Source organism: Augochlora pura, chromosome 1 (genome assembly GCF_028453695.1).
Source record: "Augochlora pura isolate Apur16 chromosome 1, APUR_v2.2.1, whole genome shotgun sequence".
NCBI lineage: Eukaryota > Metazoa > Arthropoda > Insecta > Hymenoptera > Halictidae > Augochlora > Augochlora pura.
The window spans coordinates 13,710,161-13,728,908 of record NC_135772.1 but is presented as its reverse complement, the minus strand read 5'-3'; the positions used below and the strand labels follow the sequence as shown (position 1 = coordinate 13,728,908).

At 37.9% G+C, this 18,748-nt stretch overlaps 2 protein-coding genes across 2 annotated transcripts; both read left to right on the top strand.

Annotated features, from left to right (window-relative positions):
• Positions 1 to 813: 813 nt before the first annotated feature.
• On the top strand, positions 814 to 9,409 carry LOC144470680 (uncharacterized). The gene is made up of 14 exons (XM_078182117.1): positions 814 to 988; positions 1,378 to 1,803; positions 2,492 to 2,960; positions 3,207 to 3,306; positions 3,378 to 3,500; positions 3,709 to 3,864; positions 4,203 to 4,253; positions 4,963 to 5,119; positions 5,616 to 5,882; positions 6,523 to 7,009; positions 7,609 to 7,708; positions 7,774 to 7,896; positions 8,502 to 8,657; positions 9,270 to 9,409. The coding sequence occupies exons 2-14, from the start codon at positions 1,539 to 1,541 to the stop codon at positions 9,330 to 9,332; spliced, it is 2,517 nt and encodes an 838-aa protein (XP_078038243.1). The 5' UTR covers positions 814 to 988; positions 1,378 to 1,538; the 3' UTR covers positions 9,333 to 9,409.
• Or115 (odorant receptor 115) lies at positions 9,335 to 18,631 on the top strand. Its single transcript, XM_078182104.1, has 13 exons — positions 9,335 to 10,378; positions 11,249 to 11,726; positions 12,135 to 12,234; positions 12,304 to 12,426; positions 12,924 to 13,079; positions 13,179 to 13,220; positions 13,305 to 13,341; positions 14,330 to 14,593; positions 15,447 to 15,897; positions 16,473 to 16,572; positions 16,747 to 16,869; positions 17,089 to 17,244; positions 17,919 to 18,631. The coding sequence occupies exons 1-13, from the start codon at positions 10,108 to 10,110 to the stop codon at positions 17,973 to 17,975; spliced, it is 2,358 nt and encodes a 785-aa protein (XP_078038230.1). The 5' UTR covers positions 9,335 to 10,107; the 3' UTR covers positions 17,976 to 18,631.
• Positions 18,632 to 18,748: the final 117 nt, after the last annotated feature.

Below are 18,748 nucleotides of genomic sequence, written 5' to 3'. Positions count from 1 at the left end.
TGTTAGTAAAGGTCAATACTTGCATATTACATATTATGTCCTTTTAAACCATGCAAATTTTGTACTGTATAAGTTGCAGAAAATGCCAACTTGCGAGGCCTGTATATCGATTCTGATTGAAAGAGTTATGGAGAACCGAAAAAGTTTCATAACAGTTATAAGAACGTAATCTTGTTATAACTGTTTTAAAAATCGAAACCAACATCACTTCAAGCCTTGATTTATAGCGCAAATCCTCGATCAGTATCATTAACAGACAAATTACAGAAAATCTTCACAGTAATAGGTTAAATCGTAACACTTACCACAATTAATATATAAACGAGTTAATGAATTAATACTTAATTAATAATTAATAAATAGATCCGAAATAGCGCAACCTAAAGAAAGACAATGAAATCTTCACCATAGAATCCCCACGGCAGACTATATCTTGAACTCACGTGTTAAAGACAGTCGTGCTTCACGAAATTTTCGTTTCGTCGTCTGCTGACAGCGAACCATGTTTAAACGGTTAGGCGCGCATAAAACTGCACATATTTGTACTGATACAATCTCTTCGCCATTGCATACAAAAGTTGCGAAGTTATTTCTTCCAGACTTTTCCGGACTGCATTTTCGGCTCGCCAGACAGACGAAAAGAGTTCGAATTGCAGGCTAGGACTCCTTCGCGAACTTCGAGATTGTTGCTATTAGAACTTCCCATCGGAAAACGTTTTCGTGCGAGAGAACGAATGCGTAATGAAGCGCGTCTCTGGTAACGGGTTGCGCGCGATCCGGCACTCTAGTACTCGAAATATCCTCGGTCTGCGAGCGTTCGTGTAAGCTATACGTGCACCGGGGAAGTCCTTCGTAAAATTCCGTGACTCTAAGGGGAAACTCGGCGATAGAATCCCTTCGATTATGTTCGAATTCGACGGGTAACTCGCACGAGTTCTAACTTTCTGGAACAAGCCTGGAGAACGAAGTAAAATTACATTTTTGATATGTACGTTCACTCTCATTGGTTTGAATTTAGTATTGTTATTAGGTTCGTGCATAAGAAATGTTAGGTTCTTTTTTTATTCATGAATGTTTCGTCATTCTCTTGTTCCTGGAAAATCGTTTGCTAAAGTTGTGCATATGTATGGTTTTTACAGTAATTTTTAATAAGCACGGATTCAGACGATTTTCGCCTAATCTAATACAATATAAGGATATTCCTTTATACGTGTGAATATAAACTTAGCAACAATGCCGCAGCTTTCTGCAATCGGTCATATGCTTCCCGTAGTTCTCATTTATTATAATTATTTTCAAAAGAAATCTGAAATTTCATTTGCATCAACCTAATATTTATCAAGCGTGAACAGAGTTTTTTAATCGCAGTATTTATAGATTCTAGAATATCAAATTATTGCTTCTGGTTGCGAGCTTCGTAAAATCCATTACTAGCGTTACGAATATTTTGCGTTTGGAGACTAGTATTGGCGATTACGATGCGACGAAATAATTGAAGCGAGTCCATTAACCGACGAGTCCGCTAACGTTACAAAAAAATGGATTATGCAATGGGATGGACTAAATACAATTTAATACTGCTGGGTGTGTGGCCAGACCCGGGAACGGCGCATTCGCGGCAATTATCGTCTTTCGTGTTCTGGTCGACGGTTTTCGTGACAGTGACGTTTGTCAACGTGCCTCAAATGGCCTATCTGATCCTAAGATCGACGAATCTGGACGAGGCGATCGAGAATCTGTCGGTCAATGTGCCGATTATGTTCGCTTTGTCGAAGCACGTCGCCCTACGATATCACAGGAGAGGTAACTCAAAGTTTATTTGCCAAACTGTTCTCAAATTAGGTGTTGCAAGGAACCTTAACATGATATATTGAAAACTCGATCTTTTTAATGTCAGCTTTAAGCAAAAGCAAGGCTTTTCTTTAAATACCCTTGAATTTTTATTTATTTTTATATAAAGTCTTCATTTAATAAACTTTAAATAGTAGTATTTAGTATTTGATAACTTTTAAGCGATGATATTTATTATTTAAATAAAAGCAGACTTTTGAGCTTGAAAGTCATTTAAATAAGAGGAAGAGGTACTAAATAGATAGAGGAGGATTAACCATTTGCACTCCAGGCCATTTTAAGCCTAGATCTGAAACAGTTATTTTAACCAGCTGCATCTCCATTTTATATAACTTAGTACTATTTATAAATATGAAATTGAGTCTAGTGAATCATAAAACTCTTACGATTTTAACATTCTTCTAAATAGATGGGTCTTTAATAACGTCAAAATTATTTTGGAAGGGTTACTTGCTAAGGGTTAACAACGGATTAAACTGACAAGGAAGGCTTGACAACTTTGAAATTCTGAAAGCTCTAATAATTTGCATAAATATAGCCCAGGCGATGCTATATTTAAATAATTCGTAACTCAAGCCGTTTGTAAAAATTACCACATACTATTTTGTTTAAGTAAGTTACAGAGCCGTTATCTTTCTAGAATTGGCGTTGTTAGTCCGCGAAGTGATGAACAACTGGTCCGGGCCTCTTACGAAGTCGGACCGTCAATTAATGCTGAAGAACGCAGTGATAAGTCGATCGATATCCATCGTCTTGTCAAGTTTCGCCTACGTAATGTACATAGCGTTCGTGATACTGCAAGTGATGAGCAATATCCAGGACTCTTCGAAAATCGAATTAAAAGGACTCCTACATCCGTCCATCTTTCCTTACGACACCAGGAAGAGTCCCAACTTACAAATCAGCTGGCTGGGTCAGTTCATAGGCTCCGGATCGATGGCACTTTCTTACTCCAGCTTCGACTCGTTGCTCGCTATCCTCGTGCTACATTTGTGCGGACAATTGTCCATTCTCAGGAACGCTCTGGAGGACCTGGCCAACAGAAACCATCAAGCGAAATTCAAAGAACGACTCGTCTACATCGTGCGCAGGCACAACGAGTTGTCGAGGTTTGTATATACGAATGACAAAAATCATAAGTTTTTATCTAATGCAATAACAAAAATTTAAGTAATCGGATTGCCACCTGTTCAGTGCCTTGAAAAACATGTTATCTGAAATTGGACAGCCAAATGACAATATTTATAGCTCAGCACCAAATTGATCAAATTGGCACATAGCTTAGCCGAAAACATTTGCAGTAGGTATGACAAACTAGCGTAGACAATTTTTGACTTTGATATTTCAAATTCAAGGTATGCCGTGATGCTGGAAGAATGCTTCAATGTGATGCTGCTTGTGCAAACCCTGATGTGCACGGTGATGCTATGTATGACTGGATATCGTTTGATAAGTGTACGCCTATGCAACATAAATCGAATTACTGTCTTTCGAAGAAAAATGTTAGTTACGTGGTTTTCTTTTAGTCCATGGACCACGAGGAGGAAAAAATACCTATCTACGTAATGATCTTTTGTATTATGCACGTGGTAACCACGATGTTACACTTTTTTGCTTACTGTTTCGTGGGAGAGATGCTCGCTCGCGAAGTAAGTAACTAGGATGCTGATTGCGATCGCCGTAGAAATTAACAGAAATAATAACGAAGATAATAACAATGAAACATTGAAACGTGTTGAATATCGACACAACAATAGTCAATATATCTTCCGCATTAAATATCTAATCGCGAGTGTTCGAATAAAACTTTGTTTTTATACAGGCTGTATAATATAATAACATTTTTCTAATTTCCAGAGCACTGGAATTGCTCAATCGGCGTACGATAGTATCTGGTACGATCTGCCGCCGAAACAAGCAGCCATGATGATTATTATAATACATCGGGCAGGGGTGTCGTTAAAGATAACTGCTGGAAAATTTAGTCCTTTTTCCTTAGAACTTTTCAACGACGTGAGTTATCAACAAAATTATATAAATAAATACTTTTATAATTTACAATGTTGCGTGTACTATTTACATCAAGTTTATCGAAAAGATATAATTTAAAAATCCATATTTTACGGAGACAATGTTTATCGTTTCATTCCAGTTATATGCAAATTTAATATTAAAAGTATATAACAGTAAATAACAACAAATATTTCTTAAAAGTAAATAATAACAAATATTTCTTATCAATTTCCTGTAGCTTCACGTATAGAAGTTTATGATTTAAAAATGGATAGTACCTTTCCTAGTATTTATTTCAAAAAATTGGAAGAGTTACAGGAGTATAAATTTTCTTTCAGGTTTTAAAGACTTCCGCCGGATATCTGTCGGTTTTACTGGCCATGAAAGATTAACGTATAAGAATAAATAACGTTCAATTGATTTCTAACAAGCGTTTTGATATTTCTCATGTAAATACGTGTACACTTATATTTTATGTAATTATAATCCAAAAAAGACAAGGTCGCATCGTGGACGACATGATTTACTCACCGCTTCGAGATCTGTTTAATTTCCGGTTCCATAAGCCTCCTTGTATCTTGTGCGTGTAATAAATTATGTCCTCTTGTAACAGAACGAATTGTGTTTGAGACGCCTCTTGAAAAACGAACAACTTCTCAGTTGTATTCGTAGAGTAAAAGGAAGCACTTTATGTAGTTGTGCGTTTCGAAAAGAATAATCAACATCCGAATTAATTCGAAGTACCGTGCATGTTCCACGTAACTGAAATTTTTACGAAGATCTTGGAAGAGACCAGCGGCTCGCGATGCCAGCGCAAGAACTGAAACACGTATTTCGTAAATGTTCACCGCGAGACTTCGAAAACTTCTGGCATTACGTGACGCATTTCGTCTCCGCGGTCGTTCTAAGTTACGTCTATCAATTAAATACATACAGAGGACCTTGTGCTTCTGGAAAGTTTCGGGGTGTCTTCAATAATCGACGAGGCTAAGAAGCATTGCAGGCGAAGTTACGATCGATTGGTAATTTTTTTATCACCGCGATAGGAGGAAACTGTCCAACTAAGTGAAAAAGTTCCCTCCTATTTGACTTCGTACACTTGCGCTCCAGGGGGTGGTGACGGACTTTCGTGCAAAAAAAAAAAGAACGAGCATGCGTCCTTCGACTGAACTGGCCTCACAAGGCTCTGAAATTTCGTGGTGGTCACTTTGTCGCGTGGTCTTCACGGGATTAGTGTCAATGGATTTCGAGCGGGGTATGTACTTCTATTCCTAACCGAATCCGAGCTTCTACTTCTTCTCGGCGATACGACGATCTCTCGTGGCATTTGTTGTATTAGCGAATCATCTTTTAAAGTCCGAACGAAACTACGAAAAATACGTGGAACGAAATATGTTAAATCCGTTACAAAATTACGAAACTTCGCACGCCAGTGAAAGCTTGAACAAAATTTCAATATTGCTACGATGTGAAAAAAGATGCGTCATCTTATTGTTTAACTGTGACAAAGAAACTTGAAAAACAAAAAGTTTCCTTTTTGGTTTCAACTTTCTTTTATATCATAAAATTAATTATATTCATTTCCATACAATCTGCCACTGCCTTTCGTAGCAACAGTATATATTACACTTATGTTGTTCGTCATCTCGTTGAAAGATATTACGTGTCTATTTTCAGGTATTTAGTATAAACTCAAAGAAACATAGTTTCATGAATGATCGTGTTTTTAATGCTCTCTGATATTTCCATAGATTTAAAAGACGCCATTGGGTGGAATCGTTTCAATCTGCGTATAGTTGGCATCTGGCCGGAGCCGATGATGCTACACGAACATATAGCAGATCTTCGAGCATTCGTGTCCGTCTTGTCTATAATGATTTTTGCCACCATATGGCAAAGCGTGGATCTATTTATGGTGAATAATGACCTAAGTCAAATTACGTCAATCTTGTCGTTGGCTAACATTCCAGCGTACAATTCAGCCTTTAAATTAATTTTCGTCTGGTATTATCGAAAAGGTAAGAACTATTCTGATCATGGTGTAACATGGAGGGGTGAACCGATTTTATCTCTACTCCTGTAGACTTTTAAGTTTAGTCTAACACTTAGTCTACCACTTAGCGTTAAGTGTAGTCTTCAAGTTTACTTTTGGTATAGTTTGCTAGCCGCTCTCTATGGAACTTGCCCCAATAGCAATCCGCGCTTCCTTTCCGATTGGTCCGCTTGTTCCGTTAATAACTCGATAACAAAACCATAGAGAATATTTTAGTCAAGGAAAACATTACTTCAAATCGCCTCAATAATAATTCTTCTCGAGGACTTATATTTTTTAATTGCGTGAAAACTATCGATATGATCTTTTTCATATCGTCATCGATGCACGCCTTAAGACCATTTCGTTGCTGTCACTTCTCTGTGCCTTTAATAGTAAAAAAAATTATTAAGATGTTCGATTGAAAAGAAACATTCTTTGTGCACTGTCCTCAATCATCCCTGTAACATCCTTGCGCCTAAAGTCTGCTAGATAGCTTCTCCAATGACTCTGCTAACAGGCCTAGGATGAAACGTCCCCCTTCTATCCCTGTCTATGCCATTTATTATCCACAGTCGCCGAATCTTATTATTTATAAAAGCCAGAGTTTCTCTATATGTTCTCAGATCTTCAACCAATTATTAAATCATTCTACGACGACTGGCACGCTCCGAAGACCCAGGATGAGAGAGATACGATGGTAGACAGCGCCAAGTTCTGCAAACATTTATCTATCTGGTGTACCGTTCTGACCCAATCCATGCTGTTCGCATACGTCGGCACACGGTCGTTCGCAATAGCCACGTGCGACATAAACACGGTGCAGCAAGACCATCTGACCATTTATCCTGCCTATTATCCGTTCGACTTGAGACGGATGCCGTATAGAATCGCTGCCAACGTGGGCCAAGTAATCGCCGCGTATTGCGCTCTCATTCCGTACACCAGCGTTGACATTTTCATAGCCACTCTCGTATTGCACACGTGCGGCCAGTTCACGAATCTGAACAAGAGGCTGTCGAGGCTGATGGATGGACAAAATGGGACTATAAAGTCTGACGACATTCAGGAGGAACTGACTTCTATCGTGAAGCGACACGAACACTTGAACTGGTGAACTAGAGATTATTATTGTCGAAATCTGATTAAATGGCTGATCACGGCTTGGTTTCACATTTTCACCGCCAGTCGAAAGGTCATTTTATTTAAATATATATTTATTTATCGCATTTATTTAAACGAAAATTGAAAATTTAAGATGCGCGATTCCGAACGAACTTCCAGGCTGTGACTTTTTATTGTAGGACAAAAGTTTTAATTATAACGTACGCTTGATTTTGGAAATTAATTCAATAATTTCTTTAAACGAGTCTCTGTGACGTCAACGTTCTTGAAATAAAAAATATTAAACCGATCAAAGTAACCGCCTTTGTAGATTTAGTGGTAACATCGCACCTAGTAAATTTTGTCACTTTATGAGCGACAATTCGAACGAGAGAAATTTTTATTTAATAAAATGCCAAGAATTGCAATTTTGCGAATGCAATAACATCGAAGGTAAACTGTTTACGTTTCCATGAAAGAAGTATCAAAAGTCATCGATAACCCTGAGCAGCCAATTAATTCTATTCTTTGTCTTATAACGTGAAATTCAGAAATTCTTTATTATAATAATAATAATAGTTTAAAGAATGTTGTTTTCTTTACCAAAGGGTTGCTGGCAGAATAGACAAATGCTTCAGTTTGCTACTGCTGATACAGATGCTACTCAGCACCCTCGAAATCTGTTTCCAAGGATTTCTATTCTTCAATGTAAGTCACGTCGATCGGAACAAGTCGAACACTATTAATTGTGCACATTTGACTTGAGGTTGCAGGTGATGCTTAAAAGCGGCGACGGCTTGCTAAACTTTCAAATGCTGTTTTTCGTGCTTTTCATATCGTTTATTATTGTGCATATGTATGTATACTGTTACGTGGGTGAATTACTTCGTGTCCAAGTGAGTTTTCCCATGTTTCTACATGTTAATATACTCGTACCTAGCACACGTTCATACTTTTAATAGCGCTAAAACTTATCACTGTTTTACAATCATTTCTTTTCATTATTTAATTTTTGAACAAATTTTGAAAAATATATATCGCTCATTAATTTTAATGGTTACTATCTATTTCTTCTTTGTTACTTTGATCTCCTCAATTATATATATATATACTGCGCTATTTAGAGTGTCCTGACTTAAAAGTATTAAATAACTAAAATGTAACCAAAATTCATCTACCGTCGAATCAGTAAATCAAATTGAATTATTGTAATATCAATAGTCTTGAAATATGTTGTTTTCAACCCCTTCAACCGCGGACAACGAGTAATTCGCTTTCTAAATATTTTGAAAAATTTAACAAACTGCTAAAGTTAACAAGTTTTTCTTTCTCTACTCGTATCCCTTTTAATCTGATTCTTAGGACGCATCTATATAACGAATAGAAACTAGTCCAGTTTCATAAAGAAAAATCGAAAGCTCGCCTACGGTTGGAGGATATAATGCGAAACCTATAGTAAAGACTCGCTGAATAATTAATAAATTGGAGAAATATGTTTTAGAGTAGTGAGATGGCTGTTGCTGCCTACGACTCCAGCTGGTACAACGTCGCGCCGCCAGAAGCCAAGTGCCTTATATTCATCATGCTAAGATCTACGAGACCACTTTGCCTGACTGCAGGCAAATTCGGTATCTTTTCCATGGAAATGTTCAGTACCGTAAGTTTCGTCCAATTACCATAATTGAGTAATGAGTCCGTTCGCATTTCTTCACAAAAATATCGCTCAAATGACATCGAACAAAGTCTCTTCCATCGAGTCATTCGAAACCCGAAGTAAAACGGGTCTCTGTCACTTCGTTTTTGCTGTTTTCTTCTATTTAATCTACCAAGCTATCCTAAAATTTTACATTAGTGAACATGTTATCTGTTACATCAGAGTTCATAAAAGATAAATCGTTTAATAACGTAAGAGTAGAAAAGTAACATTTGCTTTTACAATTCTCTTATACCTCATTGATCCTAACAAAGTTTACACGCCATTCAATACTAATAAAAATGAAAAGACATTGGGCTCTTACGTGTTCGCTGAAAATGAGTAATGTAACAAACACTTTAAACTCGACCAATGATCTAAGACTACTTACTGATAACGAAGAAGCAAACATCTTTAGATGCTCCTTAATTCGATGTATTCAAGTTGTTGCAATCAAGGGGAGCGATATAGTTTCGAAGGTCGCCGCTGCGAACGAACTTATTAGCCAACGAGATATTTCGAGAGCAACACGCTGATGGATCGGAAGTCGAGAAATCACTGATCCCGTCGTTTCAGATCCTAAGAACGGCGTTGGGCTATCTATCGGTACTTGTCACAGTGTCGAGCGTCGACGACTGAGCGCATCCGTTAAACGCATCCTAGTAGAGTCTGTAGTTTGAATCACTACGATGCCAATTAAAAAAGTTCACCACAAGCCACGCACGCATTTACGGTGTTAGCTACTGGATCGGGTCTCTATCTTCACGATGACAAACGAATTCCCCCTTGGCGAAAACTGACCGCCGAACTTTCATGTTCCCCCCCTGCGCTTGTGTTCTTTTCTTTTTTTTTTGTCCACTCGTCGGACAGGATAGAAAGAGTTTCACGAATAACAGACTAGACCGCCTAGCAGAACTTACAAATTGTGGCGATTAGAACTTCCTCTATCGGAAAACGTTTTTCGTGCGAGGTACACGAATGCGTGATGAGGGTAATTTCTGGTAACGGGTTTACGGCGCGATCCGGCGGTTTAGTTCACGAAGTGTCCCTGGAGAGTAACGAACTCCAGACAGATCGTACGAAATCATTCGAACGCGCTTCAAATTGAAAAGAGAGTCCTCTTTATTGCGCTCGAATGCGAGGTTACGTTCACCGAGTTGCCTTCTGTGAGACGAACTTTGAAAAATAAAGGCATAGCTGATTTGCTATCGTGAGATACAGTGCCGTTGTCGTTTCATAGTCTTAGCATGATGGCTTCCCAAGTGTCGACAGATTGTTAATTGTTATATTAATGGAGTCTTGAAATTGTTTCTAGTATTGAGAACAGTAAAATCGTTTATTCGTACTGCGAGCATTTTATTCTTTGCGACGATCGCGGCCGAAGTACTGCGGCGAGCAATCGAAAAGCGGGATAATGGAGTTCGCGATGGGATGGAATCGATTCAACTTAACTCTGCTCGGCGTGTGGCCAGAACCAAGAGCGATCACGAACCGTTCCCGTCGATTCTCGTCTTTTGTGTTCTGGTCGACGAGCTTTGTCACGTTCACGTTCATCTGCGCCCCGCAGACGGCGAATCTGGTTTTGAAATCGACCAGCTTGGACGAAGTGATCGAGAATCTGTCGATCAATGTGCCGATCGCTTTCGCTTTGGCCAAGCAAATCGTTCTACACTGCCACAAAAAGGGTAACTAAAGGGTTATTTTCCGATCGACCGTCACTCATTTGATTACGATTTGCCGATGATCGCTTACACGTATTATATAACATCGTTATTTTCGGTTCTGTTCAATATATTTTATATGAATTTTACTTTCTACATGCAAACTGATCGTCGCTTGCAATTCATTTGTATTTGTTCACGTTAATTGAGGTGAAAATTCGGCGCCTTTTCAATTTTGAAATCGTCAATTTTAATACTAATTATTTAATCGTAGATTTTAAACAAAATGTATAAAATGTGCACTGTTAACAGTACTTCGAAAGCAAAATTAAATTCTGTTCTTCGCTTAGTGATAATTAACAATCGGAGTAAGTACAGACTTGCGATAAATGTAATTATGGATCGCGAAGGGGGCCAGAAATGAAATCACAGGAGAAATGGTTAGCAGTTAGTTAGCGTTGCTGGGTCATTTCTGACAACAAAATCTTTTCTCTCATTATGTCCGAGGTACGCTAATTTAGCTTGCGTCAAATGCGACCCGGCACCGCTTTCCGACTGTTAATAGCGACAAAAATGCAACGCGTGCTTGGTTACCTATTATTAGTTTGCAATTCGTTTATTTTCCTAAAAAATAGAATGGACAAGAACCATGAACAGTGTTGGAAGAGGAGAGGCTTGCATCTCGTTTTTTATAGTTGACAATCGGTGACTATAAAAACGAGCCACGAAGCTCGAATCGTATCTCTTTTTCTGAAATCGTCCACTTTTATTTACCAGCTGAAGGATAATTGTGTTTCTGTTACTATTTGGTTAAATTACTATTTGGTTAAATTACTATTTGGTCAAGTTACTATTTGGTCAAGTTATTATCTGGTCAAGTTACTATTTTTCTAGCGCTGACGTTCTTAGTCGGCCAAATATTGCACGACTGGTCGCAGACTCTTCCGGACTCGGATCGTCAGACGATGCTGAAGAACGCTAAATTGAGCCGAATGATATCAATCGTTTGTTCCACTCTGACTTATTTAATGCTTTTCGCGTTCGTCTCGCTGCAAATCTGGAGCAATGCGCAGAGCGCTTCCGAGGCTGATTTAGGCGGCCTCCTGCACCCAGCAACATTCCCCTACGACACGAGGAAGAGTCCCAATTTCGAGATCACGTGGCTGGGACAGTTCATGGGTACCGTGTTGACGGCGATCTGCTATTCCTGCTTCGACACGTTCCTGGCAGTCCTTGTGCTGCATCTGTGCGGCCAATTGTCCGTTCTAAGGAAAGCTCTCGAAAATCTCGCCGATGCGAACAGCAAACGCAACTCCGTGAAGTTCAGCGAGAGACTCGGCTATATCGTGTATAGGCACAACGAGCTGTCGAGGTGCGTATCGTTTACTGACACACGAAAACCAAACATGCGTGAATTGTTATCACGATTCTTTTTGAACTGCGAATGACACATTCGCGAGTAAAAAATTATTTCCGTTTCTGATATTGAGTGGCAGCGAAAGTAATTCAATTCTGAAGCTGGTTAGAGCAATCTTGTATCGTTAAAGCAAGGATAAAAATTCATAAAATGGTTTTCAAATACCGACGTTGCAATTATGTGTTGTTTAAAATAAAAAGATTTGTATAATTTGTATACTTGCTATACTTGCTTTGATAGAATTTAAAATGAGGTAAATTCACGTCAGCGGTAGCGAATGTGTTAATTAACCATTCGTACTCGAGGGTTCCGAAGCGGAGCCATTTAAAGTTTACCTTGCAATTTTGCCACTTATCGTTGCAGGTATGTCGTGATCGTGGAAGACTGCTTCAATCTGACATTGCTTGTGCAGACTATGATCTGCACCGCGATGTTCTGTCTGACTGGATATCGCATGATAACTGTATGTTCAGGAAAATTGTATTAACTCATCGTTTAATTAATCGAAGACTGTCGCATGATTTTTTTGTAGTCTGTAGATCAAGAGGAAGAAGACGTACCCATTGTAGGAATGGTATTTTTTATCATACACGTGATTTATACGATGCTGCATTTGTTCATATATTGCTATGTAGGAGAAGCGCTTATCGGCGAAGTAACTAAAATTTTTAATTATTCTGCACCTAATCCCTTTTGAGATTAGACTGGTGCAAAAAGAATGACCGCGTTCTGTCCGCCTTGGATTTTATAAATACTTATAAATATCTTATAAATGCTCATAAATACTTACAAATTCTTATAAATACTTTACAAATGTTTACAAATATCTTACAAATACTTATAAATATCTTTAAAGAATCGTACTCATTATATTGCTTTGTTATTTCTCCAAATAATTACATGACGCATACTAAGTAATAAAATCAATTTAGAAATTTTTAAAACAAAAATGAAACTGTCCGATCATTATTTTTGTTCCGGAATTTTATACGCAAACTGTTCCATCTGAGTTGAGCACTTTAAATATTTCTCCAAAGTTAAAGAATTGCATAAAAATAAAAGATAAAGTTTGTTAAATGTGTACCGTTTTGTTCGATTAGAAAAATGAAATAATAATTTTGTACAGTTAATGAACAATGCTATAAATTTTAGAGTACTGGAGTTGCACAGTCTGCATACAACTGCATCTGGTATAATTTACCGTCGAAACAAGCAACATCGTTGATCATGTTAATATGCCGCTCGAGGGTATCGTTTCAAATAACCGCCGGGAAATTTAGTCCCTTCTCTCTGGAGCTTTTCAACGCAGTGAGTTAAAATAAAACGGCGTCGCTAAATATCGACGAGTATTTGTTTATTCTTCGTTAAGTTAATAATTGTAATAAAGAATTCTAAAATTTCTTTTAGGTATTGAGAACTTCCGCCGGATATCTGTCCGTGTTATTGGCCGTGAAAGAATAATTCTTCGGTCAAAGACAAGAAATAAAAGCGTAATGAGAGATAATAGTAAAACTCGTAAATACATTTGTCTAGACGTTTTATATCCATTTCATAAATAAAACTGTAACGAGTATGATACCCTTTAATAATTGAATTAAAACCAAAGAAAATAATCAAGTAATTAAAATAGATACTCACTGAGATACTCACTGACGAAGATACTGAAATGAAAAAAAAATTCACGATTGTTCATTAATCAGCTTCAAGAAATCTGAAGAACAAACCACTCTATAATTTACGATTTAATTTGTACATTCACTATTATCGGATCGTTGCATAAGACCTGTCGGTTATGTTTGACTACAATTTTATCGTGTAAATATATTTTTCCGGTGTTACGCGTTATGAGTCGTTTCACTATCTTCCTCGAATTTGTTTAATTCCTCGAAAATGTTATCTTATTCCAAGCCAAGGAACTCTGCAGCATCTAATTGAATCTTGTCATTGTCAACTCGTAATATTCGAAAAGGTATAGCAAATGAAATTTTACTGCTGTAAATCTCGGATTCTAAAAATTGTTTAATAATAATTTCAGTTTGCACAGGAACACGCGGTCTGCTCATGCATTCTATTCTATAATGAACGATCACGAACGGTAAACGCACAACACAATTATTTGTACCGTAACTAAAACCAGATGAAATAATTTTGCAATGCTTTTTATTCACAGAGGACGATGAATTGATTATACGCAAGAGATCTCTTTTACGTGTCACCTTTTCGTAATTTCGAAGAATGCTGCGCCCTTGCATATTTAAAATGGCACGTTTCACGTTCTACTTATTAGAATCCCTCGTATCACGCTAGAATACTTCGATTCCCTTGTCCGTACTGATCTACGGGCGATCATCGCGCGGCGAAGAATTCGTTCGGAAGAGCATGCGCGAAAATCGCAACAGAGGAAGAGGCGGCTTTTCAATAAAGCAATAGCTATCGTTTGATAGAAAAACTTTTCTACGATGGTCTCGGGATCGGTAGAAGAGGGTCCGTAACTTTCTTTTCGCCGAGTCAACAGTATCGCCTTACCTTTTTTTCTTTCTATTCTCTGTCGTTCGTAGACTTGAGATACGTGTACGGATGGTACTATTACACGATGAAATACATGGGCATCTGGCCGGAAGAAAGAAGTTGGCACCTGCCTTCGAGCTACGTGATACTGATCCCGATTCTCGTGACGCTGTGCTTCTGTTGCATCCCACAGACTGCCAACATACCCATTATTTACAACGACATGTACATGTTGGTGGAAAATCTGTCGATGGCGAACGTCTCGATCACGATCTCGATGCTGAAGACAACCATCTTCTGGGCCAACGGAAAACGTAAGTACGTCACGCTTTTCGTTTGCTGCTTGGACAATGGTGGCGTCTTTTCGACAATCTAGAGGAAAATTTTAATCCGCGAATCTTAATTTTTTTCTATTTTTATGTAACACCTTCCGGACTGTATACGCGACAACTTTCGCATGCAGGGGCTCTTAACACATTCGCCTCGGGAAACGAGAATTCTCGTTTTAAAAAGAAAAACGTTGGTCGTCGTCGAGACGAGAATTCTCGTTTTGCGAGAAGTGTGCTTTCCTGAAATGAATAGAAATACCACGATTTCTGTGAAAATTTAAGGAAAAATAGCCCGATGCGAACGTGTTAAAAAGTTAATTGCCAAAAATCAATTTCATAATTTCCATAAAATCTAAGGAATTGGTTTAATGAAACTGAAATCAAAAACTTAAAAATCATAGTAGACAGTATTTTAATTCTTCAGCGTCGTAAGCATCCTAATCAGTTTGCTCGAATATTATATAACCCTTTGCTGTCGTATGTCTACTTTCAACCATCATGGTTTTTATTCTTTTCTTATATTTTCACATAAAAATAAAACATATTACTGTGTTACATATATCTAAACTTGAAAAAAGAATTAATAAATCTTACTTTTTCTATTTAATCTTGCATATTACATATTACTGTTCAACGAAAATTAATTCCGACCAGTTTGACACCTATGTATAACCTTAATACGACCACAAAGGGTTAAACTTTGAAACGTTCGAACACACAAAACGTGCAGTTCGTTTAAAACGCTGTCCTCGAGCCAAAAGGATCAACCTTTCTACGATCCGTTTTGCCTTGTACCGATCACGTGGTCGATCCACCGATTGATTTCCTCATTTGCAAGCAATAAAGTCTCTGCTGAAGTGCATGGCCAGGGACTGGAGCCAGAAGGTGAAGTCCAGCGATCGCGAGATCATGATGGACATCGCGAGGACCACGAGGAAAACGATCCTGACGAGCACCATCGTGGTTAACTTCGTGGTGTTCTCGTACATCGTTCGGTATGCCTTCATCGCGATGTACACGGACCGCAAACTATTCTTCCATGCCTACTTTCCGTACGACACAGACGCCAGCCCGAACATACAGTTGACCGTCGTCGCCCAATTGATAGGCGGCATGTATGCTGCCGGATGCTACACCGCCGTCGACACGTTTATCGCCATGCTGATCCTGCACGTTTGCGGACAGCTGACTATTCTGAAGCAGGACATCTTAAACCTTCGAGAAGACGGGGACGAAAAACTGCGGGTCGTCTTGGGAAGGATTATTCAGAGGCATGAATACATTAACGCGTTAGTATTAACACTTCATTCTTATTATTATATTTTTGAGTCTTTCTTGATGTACAAAGAAAAGTAGGCCCATTTCTTTAGAGAAAATGTGAAATCGATTTTGTTCGACGATGTTTGAATTGAAATTTTTGATCTCCTAGTTCAGGGCTCGGAATTAACCGGCGCGCAACATTCGGATCGCGAGGGCTACGCCTCCCATCGCGCTGCTCGTGATTACCGCTTTCGCCTTTCTGCGAGACAGGAGGCGTAGCCCTCGCGGTTCGAATGCTGCGTGCTGGTTAATTCCGAGCCCTGTTCTAATCTACCAAGCATTTTATATACAAGTATGGAATTTTTCTCATGTTGTTAGGTAAGTTATAAAGAAAACGATAAATTATTGAAAGACGATGGCGAACACAAATGAGAAGGTAACGCGTCTCCCTTAATAGGTTCAAAAATAATGAGAACTAATGTCACGATTGAGCTGCGATCTTATAAAACAATATTCAGTAGAGTTTATTCACTTTTTTTTCAATAGAGATTATAGTGACTATGTCGAGTTAGATTGAAAAAGGAAATGGATTTTCTGGGTGAAGGTTCGCGGGAACAATAGAAAACTGTTTCAACATGATGCTGCTGCTACAGATGCTCGGTTGCACGTTGCAACTCTGTTTTCAGTGTTTCCAAGTTATTATGGTACGAACAATATATTATTAAATAATTTTATCTTGTATATTAATATTATTATATATTAATGTAATGTCTAATAATATTATTATACATTAATGTAATGTCTAATAACATTATTATGTTATATTATTAAACAACAGTGAGGTATGGAATAACAGTGAGGAATATGCTTAATTACAGACATTCAGCGACGAAAACAAGAATCTCGTATCCGTTCAAATCTCCTTTCTGTTAATTTATGTAGTTTACATTATGGCGCAGTTATACTTGTATTGCTACGTAGGAGACAGACTCACACTTGAGGTATATTTGTCTCGATAAATAAACGATACTTCTTGATCAATTTGTATCTATTTCCGAATATCGGGAAATTGTTGAAAATGTAACGTTAGAGAATTTTACGAATCTCTGAGACTCGAATCAAAATTTCTATGCGATATAAAGAACAAATCGAGAGTTGATTTAATACTTTGGTAGATGCTGCACGATTCGCGTTCATTATCACATTGTCGGTTTTTACAGGGCAAGGAGATAGCCAACGCAGCGTACAACTGCGCGTGGTACAATCTATCGGCTAATGATGCCAGCCTATTGATAATTATCATGTGCCGCGATGTATTACCGCTGCGGATCACCGCGGGCAGGTTTTGTTCCTTCACTTTGAAGCTTTACTCCGATGTAAGTAACCGTGCTCTAAAAAATTGCCATTATTGTTGCGACACTTTCGATAGTACAAAAACAAAGAATTGACTATTGTATAACGATAATCAAAATAAGCATACGGTACCATTTAAAGAATTTAAACGTCACAACGTTTTATTTACCATAATATTTGCTTCTTTCAATGAAATATAATGTTTTCCGTGATTCTATACTCTTTTAATGATTTCACTTTTATAGGGTATCCTAAGAGTATTTCAAAGTATATGCTATACAGGGTATTTCAAAAGTCACTCTCAATCGGGAGATGATGAATTCCTGAAGTCCTTTGAAGTAACTTTTTCCTTAACACAAATGTAATCCGTGGCTTTGTTCGCGAGTTATTAAAGAAAAAAGCAGTGACCAATGAGAGACGAGCCTGGCTCTGCTCATTAGCACGCCGCCTCGGGCCACTTGTTCTCACCTGTCATTGGTCACTGTTTTTCGTTAATAAGTCGTAAACAAAGCCAAAGATTACGTCTGCGTTAAGGAAAAAATTACTTCATATGACTTCAGAATATCGTGAGTCTGACTCGCGATATTCATGTTTGGGCAAAAATCTTCATCGGGAGTCGGACTCGCTAAAGTACGGGAAGGGGTTAAACAATTTCGAACCTGTTGTCTCGACCAAGAAAATGACTTCTGTATTTCAGATTTTAAAAAGATCGATGGGCTACATTTCTGTATTGTACACGATGCAAAATAAATAGAAGAAACGATTTTTAAAATGCTGTTCCGGTTTGCTGTGTTTCCGTTTTCTACAGTCCAATGGAAATTCGACACGCCGAGAATCACATTGGACACTTGTTCAGATAGAATTGTATTTAGCGTAAAATAAACTATATAAACAGCGAGCGTCAAAGAATTTAGAAATTATCTCACTACCGTCTAGGGTAAAAATTGTTATTTCATTTATAATGAAATATGACGATGTATTGCGTCTGGTACATCTGAACGATTCACGGTATCGTATTAAATTATTATTTCACTTCTATTTTGGTTCGTTTATTAGCAACGTTGTGAAGAGTTCATAAATACATGTTGCTTTCTAAGTTACCTTACATTTCTGCTCTTTCAGCAAGCAGCAAGTTTCTTAAAGATATTAATTATTCATTGCCTCTACAAATAATCTAGTACTTTATTATTGCATTTAGTTTTACATAGTACATCGCAAAATGATGGGACAACATTTCTAGTTAGGATAGTAAAAGTGCCAAGAAGAAAGCGAACATATAATTCTATCGAGCACTGTCTTGCACAGTTATATCTTTGTGACAAATATTCACAACATTTTAAATAGTTGATACATGGAAAGCTCGGCGATCGGGATAACAAAATGGAAAGTTCGTGCCAAAGTATGAAATATGTCAATTCTCTGACACTCAGTGCTCTCAGTCCTAATCAATTATGCGATCCTATGTATACCATTCTCGTAGCATCGTTTTATATTATCTTAAAACTAATAATCTCGAGCAAACACGCG